This window comes from Pteropus vampyrus, unplaced genomic scaffold, assembly GCF_000151845.1.
Source record: "Pteropus vampyrus isolate Shadow unplaced genomic scaffold, Pvam_2.0 Scaffold156, whole genome shotgun sequence".
Classification (NCBI taxonomy): domain Eukaryota; kingdom Metazoa; phylum Chordata; class Mammalia; order Chiroptera; family Pteropodidae; genus Pteropus; species Pteropus vampyrus.
The window spans coordinates 604,711-621,499 of record NW_011888937.1 but is presented as its reverse complement, the minus strand read 5'-3'; the positions used below and the strand labels follow the sequence as shown (position 1 = coordinate 621,499).

At 43.7% G+C, this 16,789-nt stretch overlaps 1 protein-coding gene and 1 pseudogene across 1 annotated transcript in view; both read right to left on the bottom strand.

Moving 5' to 3' along the window:
* Positions 1-16,789, bottom strand: part of POLR1A (RNA polymerase I subunit A) — a 92,824-nt gene that overhangs the window by 21,924 nt on the left and 54,111 nt on the right. The window contains exons 15-21 of the mRNA XM_023536419.1: positions 11,378-11,527; positions 10,072-10,255; positions 7,583-7,665; positions 7,308-7,466; positions 3,428-3,526; positions 2,279-2,431; positions 873-955 (exon numbers count right to left, since the gene is read on the bottom strand). Coding sequence (XP_023392187.1) covers positions 873-955; positions 2,279-2,431; positions 3,428-3,526; positions 7,308-7,466; positions 7,583-7,665; positions 10,072-10,255; positions 11,378-11,527 — 911 coding nt within the window. The remainder of the gene's footprint in view (positions 1-872; positions 956-2,278; positions 2,432-3,427; positions 3,527-7,307; positions 7,467-7,582; positions 7,666-10,071; positions 10,256-11,377; positions 11,528-16,789) is intronic.
* LOC105298531 lies at positions 14,315-16,573 on the bottom strand (annotated as a pseudogene).

The following is a 16,789-nucleotide window of genomic DNA, read 5'->3' as shown; positions in this document are numbered from 1 at the left end:
TTGGGGGAATCTGGAGCTCAGAAGCAGGGGAAAGGAGAGAGGCCAAAGCTGGGACAGGCAGGCAGGCCTGTGAGGTAGAGAAGGAAGGGAGCTCTGCCTCTCCACCCAGCAATCAGCAGAGCTCCCCGAGAACGTTAACTTGAAACCAGGCCTGCAAGGCGTGGGAATTTATTTTTGCCGTCTCCTCCATTTCCCACCACCAGTTCTCTGGGCTCACAAAGAACCATTAGCAAAAAATCCCCAAGGCAGAGCTACCCATGCTGCACCCCAAGGGAGTGAGGCTGGAGCGCAGGGGTCTGCTATGCTGTCCTGCCCGGCACCCTGGAGTCAGGCCTCGTTCAGATTTAAGCTTCATCCCCTTACCTGCTCAAACGGGACGATAAGAGTGGCTACTTGTTTTCTTTCAACCCAAATGAGGGAAAACAAGCAGGTCTAGGCTGAGAAACCCCAGAGACACCTGCACCTGGAGAAACAGTAACTACAGACTCACAGACAGGGACCCCGGCCTGGCTGTCTCTGCACTCTCCTGGACTGCTGCGCCCTCCTAGGGCAGAGGACCAGCTCGTCATTACTGTTTCTCTAACTCCCCCCAGGGAATGGCACAGCCTCAGAATAAAAGGGTCCTTTGTTTAAGCCTCTGAGCTCATGTGTTACAAGTCCTTTAGAAGGGGAAGAATATCTACTATTTTCTGTCATAGGCTAATCATGGACATTTTAAAGAGGTTTTTTTTTTTTGGGGGGGGGGGTTGTGTTTTTTTTTTTAATCCCAAGAAATCCTAAGTGACTTGTCACTGAAAATGTGAAAGATGACCAAGGTGAATGGTATTGGGATGCTGTTCTCATCTAAAAGTGGTAGAACTGGTGCTTTTTACCTTTGGAGGTAGCCAGAGCGGCTGGTTTTCACAGCGGTGTCGACCAGACCCTCTCGCCCTGCCATGCAGTGAAAGAAGAACTCCTGTGGGAGAAACAAGACCCGAGACCCAGGTCCCAGTGGTAGAAGTGAGGACAGCATGCTTCCTGAAGAGCAGCCTAGGCCAACGCCTCCCTGCCTGATGGCTCCAGGGGCCCCAGTAACTCTGTCCTCCCCTGTGGTGACCCTTGTCTTATCGTGCCCGAGAGCAGAGGGACAAGTGGATGAGAAGTAACAGCTCCTGTCTACAGGGGCCAGGTGCGCTACCTGCACTTGTGTACTTTATCCTCAGTATTACACTCCACATCCCATTTTCCAAATAGAAATGACGCCAGTGCCTCATCACTGTTTGGTTCAGCCCACACGTCTGAATTCTACTTCCAACAGTGTTAACAGAGGTACGCAGTGTTTTCCAAACTTTCTGACTGCAATCCACAGTTAGAGATACATTTACAACAGTGATCAGCAAGCACACATATCCACACATGCACATAAAGATATATGTGCTTTCTGTACCATCCTGTTCTGTTTCATTACATAAGAACTGCCGCTCACTATCTATTACAATGTTTTCATGACTCGCTAAGGGGTCGCAACCAGTTTAAAAAATTATGGTCTGTATCAGCTCTCTACCATCCTTTGCCGGAGGCCATAAATGAACACTGGAGAGTCTGTGTGGGACCGATGGAAGTTGCGTAGTCAGTGGCCTTGAAACAAAGGGTCAGTGCTGTTCACAATCTGGACTTAGTTGTCTGACCACAAGGGTTAACTTTGCAGAGATGCAACAGACCAGGGAACTAAAGGTACTAATATTCAGAAAGCCATTTTTGACAAGTGTGAAGAGAAAACCCTTCTCTGAGGGGAGAATTCTGCTGACCAAGGGAAAACTAGACATTTGCTATAGCTAGTCAATTTTCCCATGGTGAAGGAGGAGCCATGGGAGGTTCTTTTGGGGGGCTTTGTGGAATAAATCTCTATGATGCTCCCTGTGGCAACGGAGATCACCCTGGTGAGAAGTCTCCCCTTCCCCTGATGCCTTCAAGTGCAGGTGAGAACTGGATGAGTGAGGACACAGCAGGAAAAGGTGGAGCTACGATTGGTCTCATTCATCTTTTCATTCATCAGCAAACATTGAGTTCCCACCATGTGCCAGGCACTGTGCTAGGCTCTGGTGTCACAATGGTGGACATGACATGGTCGCATCCTGACGGTGCTCATGGGCCACGGGGTCTAGAGGGTAAGCAGCAAATGGCTTGGCATTTATTACTTGATCGTCTTTTCTCAAAGTTGTTGGGAAAGGTCAAAGGCCTCCTACCACTGAGCCTAGAAACAAGGAGAAAAGCCAAAAGGAAAACCCAAAATACATACAGGAGGCTTGATGCCAGTGAGGAATCTGCCAGTGACAAAACCGCCAGCCCTGGGGGTGAATTCATAAGGCTCAAAGCAGGGCAGTGACTTGCCAGACGCCATCAGTGGGGGTCTCCGACCTTCCAATTCAATCTGGCCCAGTAGGCATGAAATCTAGGGGAAAGGAAATCCAAAGAAAACCCGATATCTACACGTTACAAAATGCTTTGTCCTAGCAGGGGCAGGAGGGCCTGCTCTTCAAGAAAAGCTGCATGAAACTAAGTTCTTAAACGCTAATCTAGATTTGTAAATGAACCAGGGAAGCGTGTATTTCAAGAAAATAACAGTGTTTTCCTTTTGTTGACAGAGATTTTTCACATTTGATGTCAGTTGTAAATGGGCTTATAAAAGAAGCCATGTTTCAGAATCACCAAGGACTAGTCTGAGGCCTGCAAGGAAAAGTAATTTATATGATCCTTAAATTCTAAGGCCAAAAGAGAGTAATACTGACTATTAATTGGGGCGGGGGGCAGGGGGCGGGGGGAGGAGGGGGAAGAGTAGTGTGTCCAGATTTTACTTTAGTCAAAACAGGCTTTCTGATGGCCTTCACCCTTTTAAGCCCATTCTTATGACTCTCAACTCACCAAACAATGAGATGGTCCTTAAGACTCTCTCAAGGTCAAGATTAAAAAAAAAAAGTTACTAAGAACTGTGAAAATGCTGCCATAGCACTACAATAATCTGAGGAGATAACAGGCCTCAAATTAAGGGTTAGATACCTCTAAGGAAACACGTATAACATAATACTAAAAGGAAAAAGCAGATTATACAAAATTACAGGGTCTAAGCTAAGATTTTATATATATACATATACATACAGTGTTTTATATAATGTGAATATATGTAATATGATAATACAGTATATAAATTTATAATATCTACCTATATTATACGTATCACTATCTAGATACTTATATCTGTTTGTTTATAACGTTGAGGTGTTAATGGTGGTTAGCTTCTATACTCTTTTCTGCATGCTTTTTTATTTTCCAGCACTTGCCATGCTTTATATGCAATGTGGATCTTTTTAAAATCAGAAACAAACCTGAAAACTAACTCTTGCTATCACCCCACCCTCTAGCAAATCAGCCAGCCCGCCTTTGCTCACACCTGCATGGTGTTCACAGTTGAACCTTTGGCTCCAGACTGCACCATCATCTGCAGGTTGTTCTCTGGGAACTGTCTGTGCAGGCCAAAAGGCATGCATGCCTGTGGATTAAATAAATACATTGGTCAGTGACCTCACCCCCTTTTGAAGTCTCAAGGTAAATCCAGAATGTGGAGGCAACAAACTCAGACTTTTCAGAGATAAGTGCCAAATCCCACTTGAGTTAAGAAGACATCTCATTTGGCATCAACTCTCTTGCTAGATCCCCTAGAGAGAAGTATAGCAATGGCCACATGTTCTGCTCTTGATACTCTCTGTCATGAAGCCTGAGGTTCCTGTCGCTGGGGCAGCAAAAAGGGAGAAGCAGAGGGGCCAGCACATGTGGATTGTCCATACAAATGGCCTTTCTTGGTTCATGCTATAGACTTTCTTAAACTCTCATAAAGGTTCACAAAACCTAAAAGAGCAGCATCTGGCCTCGGTGTGCCCTGTATCTCTTGTTGAGCAGCCTGGCACTAGCAGCAGCCAGTCTCGGTTTGTGGCTTGGATTCTTGAGGCATATCCAAGCCCAGCGTGGGTGGTGGCCATCTATGGACTACTTGGTGGCTCATGCCAGGTGGCCCTGGGCAGGGTACAGGCTGCAGCTGAACTTGGCCTATGGCAGGGCCCCTCCCAGGAGGCCTTGGCTTGTATATGCAGTGGTCAGCTTTGGTCTGAGCTGGAGCACCATTAGGGTCATATCTGAGGATGATACACCCAAAAGGCAGACTGGGCACACACCAGAGCCCTACTAAATCCTGCTTTGTAAGGTGGCCACTTAATAGCCAGTCCTCAAAATCAATCGGCCCGAGAGTCAAACTCTCCCATTAATGTGCAAACAGCAACCAAGGCTCAACTACAACAGGAGGGCACACAACCCATACAACGGACATATCTGGAGCACCTGGCTCAGGTGGACAGGAAAGACTGTGCCACTGAGCTCCACAGTACACCTATTACATAATGCCACTCCACTAAGACTGGGAGACATAGCAGCCCTTCCTAATACATAGAAACAAACACAGGGAGGCAGGAAAAATAATAAGAAAAAAAAATATGTCGCAATGAAAGAACAGAATAAAGCTCCAGAAAAAGAAGTAAACAAAATGGAGACAAAGCAATCTACCAGATTCAGAGTTCAAAACACTGGTTATAAGGATGCTCACTGAATATAGGAGAAGAGTAGATGAACTCAGTGAGAACTTCAACAAAGAGACAGAAAACATAAAAGTGGAGACAGAAAACATAAAAAGGAACCAGTCAGAAATGAAGAATACAATAACTGAAATGAAGAATATCTTAGGAAAAATCAATAGTAGATTAGATGAAACAAGATCAAATCAATGATTTAAAAGATAAGGTAGTAGACAACACCCAATCTGGACAGCAACAAAAAGAATCCCCCATAATGAGGATAGTTTAAGGAGACCCTCTGGGACAACATCAAGCTTAAAAACACATCATAGAGGTACCAAAAGGAGGAGAGAGAGAGCAAGGAATTGAAAATCTATTAGAAGAAATAATGACGGAAATAGACCTACAACTCCAGGAAGCACAGTGTCCCAAACAAGACGAACCCAGAGAGGCCCACATTAAGACACATCATAATTAAAAAGCCAAAGGTTAAATACAAAGAGAGAATATTAAAAGCAACAAGAAAAAAGCAGTTAGTTACCTACAAAGGAGCTCCGATAAGACTTTCCAGCTGATTTTTCAACAGAAACTCTTCAGGCCAGAAGGGATTGGCAGGCAATATTCACAGTGATGAAAAGCAAGGACCTACAACCAAGACTACTCTACCCAGCAAAGCTATCATTTACAATCGAAGGAATAATAAGAGCTTTCCAGACAAAAAGAAGCAAAAGGAGTTCATCATCACCAAGGCAGTATTACAGGAAATGTTGGAGGGACGTCTTTAAGAAGAAGAAAAAAATATGTATCGAAAATATAAATAAAGAATGGCAACAACTACATATCTCTCAATAAGTACTTCAAATGAAAAAGAATTAAATGATCCAATCAAAAGATCAAATGGCCAAATGGATAAGAAAACAAGACCCTTACATATGCTGCCCAGATTAAAAGACACACACAGATGGAAAGTAAAGGGACAGAAAAAGATATTTCATGACAGACCTAGAAGGTATTATGCTGAGTGTAGTGAGTCAGACAGAGAAAGACAAATGCCATATGACTTCATGTACATGTGGAATCTAAAGAACAAAACAAACAAACAAACAAACAAACAGAAACAAACTCATAGATACAGAGAACACTTAGAGGGTTACCAGATAGGAGGGGAGTTGGGGATCAGTGAAAAAGGGGGAAGGGATTAAGTAGTACAAATTGGTAGTTACAGGATAGTCACGGGGATGTGAAGTATTTGCATAGGGAGTATAGTTGGTAGTATTGTGACTATGTACGGTGTCAGATGGGTACTAAATTTATCAAAGTGATCACTTTGTAAGTTATATAATGTCTAATCAATATGTTATCCACCTGAAACTAACATAATATCATATTCCAACTGTCAATTAAAAACATTTTTTAATTATTAAAAAATATATTTAAGGCAATAACCTTGAAAATTACCCAGCAGAGCATGGCCTTGGTTCCCAAACACCTGGCAATGATGATCAATGTCTCTTATCATATTCGCATTTACCAACATGCCGCCTGAGCATCATGTGGGAGGCTTGCTTCAGCTCCAGAGCCAGTGCAAGCAGGCCAAGCCCTCAAGCTGAACCTGGGGAGACGCTGGGAGGGGGCTAAGTCTATTTAAGCCTCTGCCAAGGGTTGCAGAGACCCAGCCCAACGCAGAAGAGGCAGAGTGGGTGGGAAGAGCGGGGCTGGAGGGACAAGAAGCAATTCTAAGATGTCTCTGGGACAATGCCCCAACCCAGCATTCCCAGGCAACCCTGAAAACTGAGCCTCCAGGTTCTCGGTGAAGGTTCCTCTGAACAAAACCTCTCAAAGACGAGCTTGTACCAATGAGAGGTTCGTGTTCTTGGCAGCCTAAGGGCTGCTGAAAGACAGTCAAGAACATATCACAGGCAAACATTGGCTCTGTGGAGTGTTGGCCTTTTCTCTAGGATGCAGGGTGAGAGTCAGGCTGGTGGCTTCAAGTCGCAGGACAGGAAGTCCGAACTTTGGGACGATAAGGTAGAGAGAACCAGACTGTGGTCTTGGCTCCTGTAGGGATTTCCCTCTTCTTTCTTAACTGCACTGGAAATGGCTTGGTGGAAAAGCAGACAGGGACTCTGGAGGACTTCCCCGGTACGCCCACCATGCCAAGAGCATTGTGTAGGTTCGGTCTTTAATCCTCCGAGCAACCCAATGAGGTAGGTGCTCCTCACTTCCCTACCTTCACGTAAGAAAACCAAGGCACAGACTGGTTATATCACTTGCCTGAGGTCACAAAGTAAATAAACATCAGAGATAGGATTTAAATCCAGGTCTTTGCCCCTGGCTCCACTATATATGCAGCAATGGTATTTTGGGTCCTTCATTCTGCTCCTCTACCCAGCAGTGGCACTATAGGAAAGTCTTTCTTCAGTCCTCTTTAATGTGGTCACCCCCAAAATATGAACACTTAAAAAGAAAAACAGTGCAAAGCATTCCCTCTCAGTATTAGGTGAAGACCTTTCCTGACCCTAACTGGGTGAGGGAATGAAGCCCTTGGCTCTTCAAAATGGATTTTGCACATCTTACTTCACATCTCACCTAGTCAGCTGTTAAACAGCCAAATTGCTCTGAAGGGACCCAAATGAGAATCAAAATGTAATTTTTTAAAAAACCAGCATTCAAAATGGTGGTGATAAGTGTACTCACTGCCAGACTAACCTTGTTAATCTCATTACTGTAATGGTTCACTTCCTCCTTGAACTTCAGATCGATCATGTTAAAATCCCTCTGGTCTTTGCCCAGATGGGCATCCTGCCATTTCCCTTGGACCTCATCACATGATGCAGTTTCTGGCAGGTTTAAGGCAGCCCTGACAGCCTAGAATGAGAAAAGGAACACGTTGGAGGCAGCAGCCAAGTGCGGAGGGTGTGGGTTTCACTCTGCAGGAAAGATGAGCCTCTGAGGCAGGCTGTGGCCTCCCAGCCCCTCCTCACCCGGGGCCCACAGTGGGTGGACTCGCCGATGATCCTGTGTCTCTTGCCGTCTGCCTTGGGTGTAACCAAGATGTCTTCCATGCCTGCAAAGTGAAACAGACAAGGCCTGACTTCTCAGAGGACGTAAATTCAGTGAGGGCAGGGCATGGGTAGCGTCGCACACCCAGGGAGCACCTGAATTATGATGACATTAACGTCCTGAAGAGACTGCTACCATCTCTTAAGTGCTCCCATCTCTTAAGCAATTATGAGGCCAAACATTATACTCTCCATTTTACCAACGACGAAACTAAGGCTCAGACTTGAGTCACTTGCCCAGGGTTACATAGCTAAAAAGTAAACCCAGGCTCAAGTCCAAACTTGTGCTCTTCGTCATCAGTTCTATGGCCTCTACTCAATAAATATATGTTGGATGAATGGGCTAGAGGTGAGGAAGAGGTTTTGGAGAAAAACTGAGTTTAGGAAAAGAAGAGAGGGAGGGGTAGAACTTCTCAGTTTTGATTCCCAGAAGTCACGTGTCACAGGGACCACCTCACAGAGTTGTGAGGATGGATGTACAGATACAGACACTGGCACACTCGAGCCTGGTGGCAGGGACTACCGTTATAAGTTCCTCCCCAGGATGGAAGCCTGAGTCACTTCCGTTAAGGCTGTCCTTCTGGCTCCATAGTTGAGGAATTCCTCACTTTGGGAGGACGTCTTTCCACTTCATTTTTCAACCAACTATTTTCTGTTTATATCTGTATACTGGAGTCAAAAGTCCCTCAGCCAAGATCTGAGTGGGAAGGAAAACAATGGCTACACTGTTCAAAAGCTGGATTGAAATATCTGGAACCCCCAGTGCAATGTCCTGGACGCTTGAGGGCCTCTAAAGAACACGTGTGAGTGGGAGGGGGAAGAAACAGTCCCTCTGTGAGGGAGCCACAATAATAGGTCCTTCCATGGGGTCAGCTCCAGGACACTTCCTTGTCCCCTCACTGACCCCTCTGGCTATGAGGGCTGGAGTGAAGGAAACTTCTCTAGCCTGCCCTTCCCTCAGAGCTCTATGCCCAGCTTGGCCCCACTCCCCTCCCAGCCTGGAGGCATCAGGGTGCTCTTTGCACGCAGGGGCCAATTTCTCTTGGTGCCATGTGCTAAGCGGAGCAGCGAGCAGGACTTATTTGTTAGGGCTGATGCTCACTATGACCTGGGCAGGGGATCTTCCTTTACTTTGTGTTTTTTACAGATATTTGTCCAAGGTTACTCATGCGGGATTAAAGTGAAAACCAAGAAACAGCCTAAATGATTAATAACCAGTTAAATATAGTACATATATACAACTGGAATAATCTGTAGCCACAGACCTGAAGATGTAGATTTATATTAGTTCACCCAAAAGGATATTTATGAATATATTTGCAAATGGGCGGGGGGGACGAGGTTAGAGATTACAAAACAGCAGGTAGCATAGGATCCCATTTTTTCTGAATGCGTTTGCACTTGAAATGTCCAGAAAGATGCGCATCAAATCAATATTGGTGGTTACCTCTGGCAACTGAATGCTTGGTGATTTTAAATTATTTTCATGTCTGTATTTATTTAGACTTTTCTACAATTAATATACATATTATGCAATTATGCGGGCCCCACTGCAGGCCAATGAACACACTTCGGCTGTGGCAGGCCCTCTGGCCCCACGGTGGGACTCTCACTGTGCCTGCACTCAAGCAAATCCACAGAGTAGTCTCACTTCCACCACTAATGGTATCATCGACTAGACAATTCCCACTCACTAGCTCATGCTCAACGTGTAGTATGTCACTTACTCCTCACAGGATCACTGCAGAAGGGCTTGGGCTTCACTCCATGTACTCAGAGATGTGCCACCCTGAATAAGATCAACTAGAGGCCAAGCCCTTGAGCAGAACTTCTGATCTCAATTCTACCCGGTGCACAGAAAGTAAAAGCTCACTTATTTTCTTTTTCAAAGTCAATTCCTAAAACAGTGCACACTCATTTCCAGGGAGGAAACAAGGTAGGTCTTCTGCTTATCTGAGGATCACATCAATAGGCCTGCCCCAACATGGCGATTCCAACAGCATCGATGCCCGCACTGTGCTGGGAAGTGCGGCCAGTTTTGACAACAGGGAAAACTCTTTGCAGAACGCAGAATGCCCAGGGAATTCTGAAAGGGCACTTACAAGGGAGAATGGAGATGAGTGTGAGTGAAAAATCAAACTCAGGGAGAGAAAACTGTAAAGGGTGGGATTGAGAAAAAGACAGAATGGAAATGGGGACAGAGAAGGTCACTCTGCACTGTAGATAGTGAAGAAACACTGGTTGTGAGGGAGGGCTGGAAAGCACTGACAAGGAGCAAGGCTGTCAAGTGAGGACATCCTTGTAGAAGGAGACTGGCTGCTTCCCTGGAGGCTGCTAGTAGAGCTGGGAGGCATCCTGGTGGGCATGCTGGCCAAGAGAGGGGCCCCCAGGGCCACTCATCTGCCACTTACCCAAGGTGAAGCCTCTGTATAGCTGCAGGTAGGCAGTGAAAAGTCGGGCCAGGCAGGTGAGAACCTTGCCACTGGTCTGCCCTCCGTAGATCTCATAGCAGCAGTGGACCAAGCCGTAGGCAGAGCTCCCATAGTGCGCTTTGTCCAGCACTCCGCAGAGCAGCTCCCCTTCCCTGATGATCACCTGCAGAAGGGAGGGCCACCAATGTTGGGCTGGAGGTGACGCCTCTTGTGAGCCACCCCTCCCCTTTGCTCTGGTTTATTAACCTTCTTGTGTCTATCTCTGCACTGTAACCGACCTTGTCTTTGATAGAAAGAAGAAGAGTATAATTGGAAGCATTTTTTTTTTTTAATAAAGGAGGTGAGCACATCTAGACCATTAAAAAAAATTTTTTCAGGGACTACATCACACACACACACACACACACACACGTGCAAGCACATATACACACACAGACATTTTAGTGTGTTTATATGTCCTACTCATCCCACCTACCCATACTGACTCGAGATCAGGTACTCTTGACAAAAACTTTGTGACTAGAAATGAGAACATTTACAGTCTAAACTTCATAACCATGACCTTGGCTTAGGTACTCCCTCCTCTGCACCCTGGAAATAAGAACAACGTAACATTCTAACATTCTTTAAGGTCTGAATTTATACTTTCACTAAGTGGAATTAATGAATTAGAAACTAATTAAAAGAAAGATTTCTGGTTGCAAAATGTAACATGCATTAAGCATATAATCTGTAAAGGGAAAGAAAAGTGGCAGCTTCAGTTCTAATGGAATATCTCTTAGACCTGGTAACAAAGCACTTGTGAGGGAGATACCACCAAGAACATGCAGAGGCTTTGGAAATCTTTAGTGTGGGGCCACAGTCTTGCTCTCTTACAGCAGCACTGTGCCTGGGTTTGGCTGCCCTGGGGTTGCCCCTTGAGGACTGCTTCCTAAGGCATGGAGCTGACAGAGTAAAACCTCACAGCAGTTTCATGATCTTCAGCCACTCAAGGGTCTCAAGGAAAAACACAGGCTCTGTATTTCCAAGCTTTGCAGAGCACGTCCAGAGGCCTTCTGCTGCAGAAGCCTCTCTAAGGTGGTTCCAAGTTTTACAGATGGCCGAACGCTAGCAATCAACTCTGATCCTTTCTAAAACCAAAAGTTGACACCAAGTTGGGCATAACTCCTTCTCATATGAGCTACAACACCTGCTTCTGTGCATGTGCCTCCATTTCTCTGTTTTAAATCAATCTGTCTAAACCCGGGACTAGGGGACTCTAGCTAAAACGGCTAGGCAGCCATACCTGGGACTCGCACATGGAGTTGGGGTTAAAGCCGGGAACAGGTCGAGGAGACTCCTTCACCCAGGCTTTCCCGCTGATCTTCGCCTTGCCCGATAAATTCAATGGGATGTGCTCCTCTGGGATTATGTTTATGAGCAGCGTCGACACGACCTGGGAGAAAAAAGAAGACAAAGTTGATGGCAGGAAGAGAAGATGAGAAATTCCCTTTTAGGACTTTCTGTTCCTATTTATCCTGAAAAACCAGACGACTCTATTCTCATGATCTGTAGGTAAAGCAAGAAAAACGGCCATTTCCACCTCTGTGGGATAAGCTAATCTTAGTTCTAGTCTACTCACATGATCTAGGAGGGAACTTAGGAGCAGAAACAAACGTACAACTAAGAACCTCACTGGGATTTTTATTCGCTAAAATAACTGTTAAAGTGAACAATCTCCCAGACCTGTAAAAACAACATTAAGTTCCTGTTAGACAAAAGGAAGGAGAGAAAAAATGTAAACTGCTGTGGAATCATAGTAAAAAGATTCGAGGACGTGGTAAAAAACAAAAGCAAAGACAGCAGGGCTGGGAGAGATGGCGGGGCTCGTAATGCTGCCTTCTGCCAGAAGTTGGCCCGACACGATGTCAGGCCTAGCACTGAGGCAGAGGTTGAAGAATGCTCCTCAGAGCACCCCTCCTTGTCTTTGGGCCACATCGAAATCGACGACAACCATTAGACAGTCAATAATGTCATTCCACAGAATAGCTTTGACTTCCTGGTGGGCACCAGGGAAGGAAAGAGTGTAAAGACTAAGAATGGAGAGCTTTCCCTCCAAGGAGCACGGAGGAGGCCTGAGACACCCCACTGAGAAGCAGGCCGCAAGGAAGCTCCAGGGACGAGGGGGTGCTCCAGTGCCCACTCCATCACTGACTGTGCTGCGGGGAAATGATCACACTCTGTTAGCCCTAGCATTGCTCATCCGTAGAGTACAGATAAGACCCAGTCATTCATTCAGCCATTATACACTGAGCACTTACTATGAGCCAGGTGCTGGGAAGAACTGTGAATAAAACAGAGTCTCTGCCTTCAGTGGAACCTCCATTCCCAAAGGGAATCCATGCTTTGAAGAAAAATGAAGCAGGGAAGGAGGACCTAGAGCAGAACGGGGGTGAGGGAGTGGGGAGGGAGAGAGTATGCAGGATTTTAAGTAGATGGGCAGAGAAGGCCTCACACCAAGAAGGCAGTAAGGAAGGGAGCTGTGCAGAGATCAGATCATGCATTTCAGATAAAGGCTTTTATTTTGAGAAAGAATGCTATTTGGTAGGTTTCGATCACAGGAGTGACACTCTCTGATTTAACTTTTAATAGGATCACTTGTTCCAAATATATTTCTGTTCTAGACTCTGAGGCTAAATAAATGCCATAGAGAATAAGCCTCCTAAGTGAAACTGACGAGAAAAGACTCGCATTTTAGAAGTGGTTATTATAGTGCCCTGACAGGGGAGCACCATGTGACGGAGTCTCTGTGTCAAGTACATCAGTTATGTGACTACTCGGCAACCTGATGGCTTCCACACAATTAGCTACAGAGCTACACCAGAAATAAATTTATGTCACTGGAATTATTATGGCTACTAGAAGGACAAGGAGCCCATCCCCTATCCCAAATGACTCATCAGTGTGGCTATCTACTCAACAAGTGGCTGTTAACAAAAGGCCAGGAGAGACAATTTCTCAAGCAGCTGCTCCACAGAGAACACAAGTAGGGGCAGCTGAACCTGGGGATGAACATGGGTCAGCTACAGAAGGACCAAAAGCATATTATTCCCAAAAATGTAGCAGGCAAGGGGACAGACAGGCTGGTGTGACAGGGCCCAGGGCTGTTGAGGGGCTGGGAGCCATCAGGGGCATCAACAGCTCTTTGTGTGCCTATGCCAGGCCCTACAAAGTAGTGTTGTTATATGTGCACAACAAGGTCAGGGCAGTTATGAGAGCAGCTGCCTTTTCATGTATGTACGCCAGGAGCAGGAGGACAAGTGGCAACGGCATCTTAAAAAAAAAACCAGACACTATTCCTTGTTATCTCAGCAACAGATGACCAGAAAGATCATGACCCAGGCTCTCCATAAGGCCAGCATTGCCAGGTGAGGGAATAAAGACAGCGGGGTGACACTTCCCCAGAATGCTGACCACAAGCTCCACCACAACTAAAGCGCCACATGTGCAGCAGGACGGCTAGGCTGAGCACAGTCGGGATGGGAAAGGTAACAGAAACACACGTATCCAACCATCTAGGGACAGGGAAATATGACCTGCCATCCCATCTACAAAATCAAGGAGACAGAAAAAGTATTTGTCAAAATCTCGACACCCTTTCACAATAAAAACACTCAATAGAATAGGAATAGAAAAAAACATCAGCAATAAAGGGGAGGCATCTATGAAAAACCCACAGCGAACATACTTTATGATCAAAGACTGGATGCTTTCTGCCTAAGATCAGAAACAAGACGAGAATATCTGCTCTCATCACTTATATTTAACAATGTACTAGGTTCTATACAGGGCAGTTAGGCAAGAAAAGAAATAAAAGGCATCCAGATCAGAGAGGAAGACATAAAACTACCACTACTTGCAGATGACATGACCTTATAACTAGAATCTAACTCTAAAGAATCCACAAAAAACTATTAGAGCTAGTAAATGACTTCGGCAAAGCTGAAAGACATAAGATCAACAACAAATCAATTGTATTTCTATACATCAGCAATAAACAATCTGAAAAGTTAAATTAAGAAAACAATTGCATTTATGACAGCATCAAAAAGAATAAAATACTCAGGAATAAATCTAACAAAAGAAGTGTAAAACTTGTATGCTGAGAAATATAACACCCATTGAAAGAAATTAAAGAAAATCTTAATAAAAGACTCAGCTACATATCCAAAAAAAAAAAAACTGGTACCCAAATATTCACTGCAGCTTGACTTGTAATAGCCAAAAAGGAAAACAACCCAAAGTACCCATTTTTCAACTGTCAAATGAACAAAAAACTGGTATATCCATATAGCAGAATATTATTCAGTTATAAAAAGGAATGAAGTACTGCTCATGCTACAACAAGAATGAATCTTGAAAACATTATATTAAGTAAGAGAAGCAAGTCACAACAGGCCACATATTATATGATTCTATTTATGTGAAATATCCCAAATAGGCAAATCCATAGACAGAAAGTGATTGCCAATGGATAAGGGAGGGAGGAACTGGGCCTGGCTGCTAATAGGTGCAGAGTTTCTTTTAAAGGTGATGGAAATGTTCTGAAATTAGCTAGTGGTAATTATTGTATAATGCAGTAAATACACTAAAAATCACTGGATGATACACTTTTTAAAAATGGTAAAATATATGTTAAATATGAATTATATCTCAATTTAAAAACCCAGGGAGTCAGACAAGATAATTTGAGGTCTCCTTCTGCATTGACTTTCTACAAGTATACGATTTACTTTCTGGTCATAAATTATTACGCTAGGGAGAAAAGACCATTTGCAATGTTCTCTTAAATTGTGAAGGTAGCAGTTATCTATGAGAATCATAATTAAAAAAATTTTTTTGACTTTGTCGCAGTCTTGCAGTCTTTATTCCCAAAATGATAATCGATCCTGCGTACACAATAACTGTGAAAATTCATTTGTATTTAGTTATTAACATAGGTTAACAATGTTGCTAATGTTTAGTTTTCAGAAAAAAGATAAAATTCTATTACAATACCATGTCCTGGCCTACCAGAACTTCTTGGACTTAAATAAATGAACTTTACTTATACCTTTATAACTCAACATGCAGGGTTGTTTTAAGTTTTTTGTTTTGCCTCTCCTTATTGGAGGCTATAAACAGCTACAGTGCTAGAATTCGGTGTGTGAGGCTTTTCTTTCAAACAATATCTGTACTCTTACCTCTACTGATGTATTTCTCTTTGGTAGCCCATATCATTAGTCACCATCTCAAGGCTGGTGAACTTGAAGCTAATAATTCTTAAGTTAATTTTTGCCATTCCCAGAATATCTCAAAGGGAGCTCCTTTGTATGTAGCCACACACTCATCATTTGTGTAAAGATCAGACTGGCTCTGTTCCCAAATCTTAGGATTCAGCTCCTTTCTCTCCAGAAAAAGCATTAAAAGTAATTCTGTTTCCAAGAACAGACCCATTAGCAAGTGACAAGATTTCAACTTTTTCTGGTGAATTAGCACACACCGGCACTGCCTGAGACAGTATTCCCCTCATCTTTGCAGGTTTTAGGTTACCAAGTAAAATCATCATCCAATTTTGCATCTGTTCAAGAGGAACTGGGTCACCAGGCCACTGACAACTGCTCCTGGGGCTGCTTCTCCAACATTTAGTTTCTACATACAAAGACTCTGCATCCGGATGTTTTCTGGCAGTGATGATATAACCAATTCAAAGATCCAGACGGGAAACATCTACTACTGGCTTAGAGTTAGTGCTTCCTGCTATTGATTGTTTTTTTTTTTTTTACTCCTTTTTCTCTCCTTTCTTTTCAAGTTTCTCTTTCACCTCTTTTCTCCTCCTCTTCCTCCTTTCTCTGTTCTTTGGCACCAGAAGATATGGTTGTTATTGGTATTTTCAGAAACCGTGGAATTAGCATGCAGCGGAGTACCAGAAAAAAATGGTATTCGTTTCACTCCATTTTTAATTTCTTCCTGAATTAGCTCTTGCTTCAGTTCTTCAATTTAGCATTTTCAACTCGAAGTTTCTTCTCTTAAAGTTGCCTACAAAATTGCTTCCTCCTTAAGAAGAGAAAGTTGCTGCTTAAGATATTTAATAATTTGATTTATCTCTGCATCCTTCTGTTCCAGTCTCTTCAGAACAGTGTCACTGGTTGCCATTTTTGCCACGAAAAGGCAGAAAAGCATGATCATTAGGAAACAGTATTTATTAGGTAAAAAGGCAAAAAGGCTAGTCTTCAAGATGAAGGTATTTGCAATACATATAGATGGCAATGGACTTACACCAGAATATATAATAAGCGCTTAGCTATCAATAAAAAAAATGGCATAAAATAGAAAATAGGTAAAAGACTTGACCAGCACTTCATAAAAGATGATATCCAATGGCCAATAAGCATATGAAAAGGTGCTCAACCTCATTTGTCAGTAAGAAAATGCAAGTTAAAACCACAATAAGATGCCACTACACGCCTGTCTGAATGGCTAAAATTAAAAACAAACAAACAAACAAACAAACAAACAAACCAGAAACAAACAAATATCAAGTTCTACTGAGGAAGGAGCAACTAGAACTCTCATGCCCTGCTAGTCAAAGTGTAAACGGCTACAGGCACTTTGGATACCTGTTTATTAAACTATTTATTAAAGCTGAATATAGATCTTAAGTCCTGGTAATTTGATT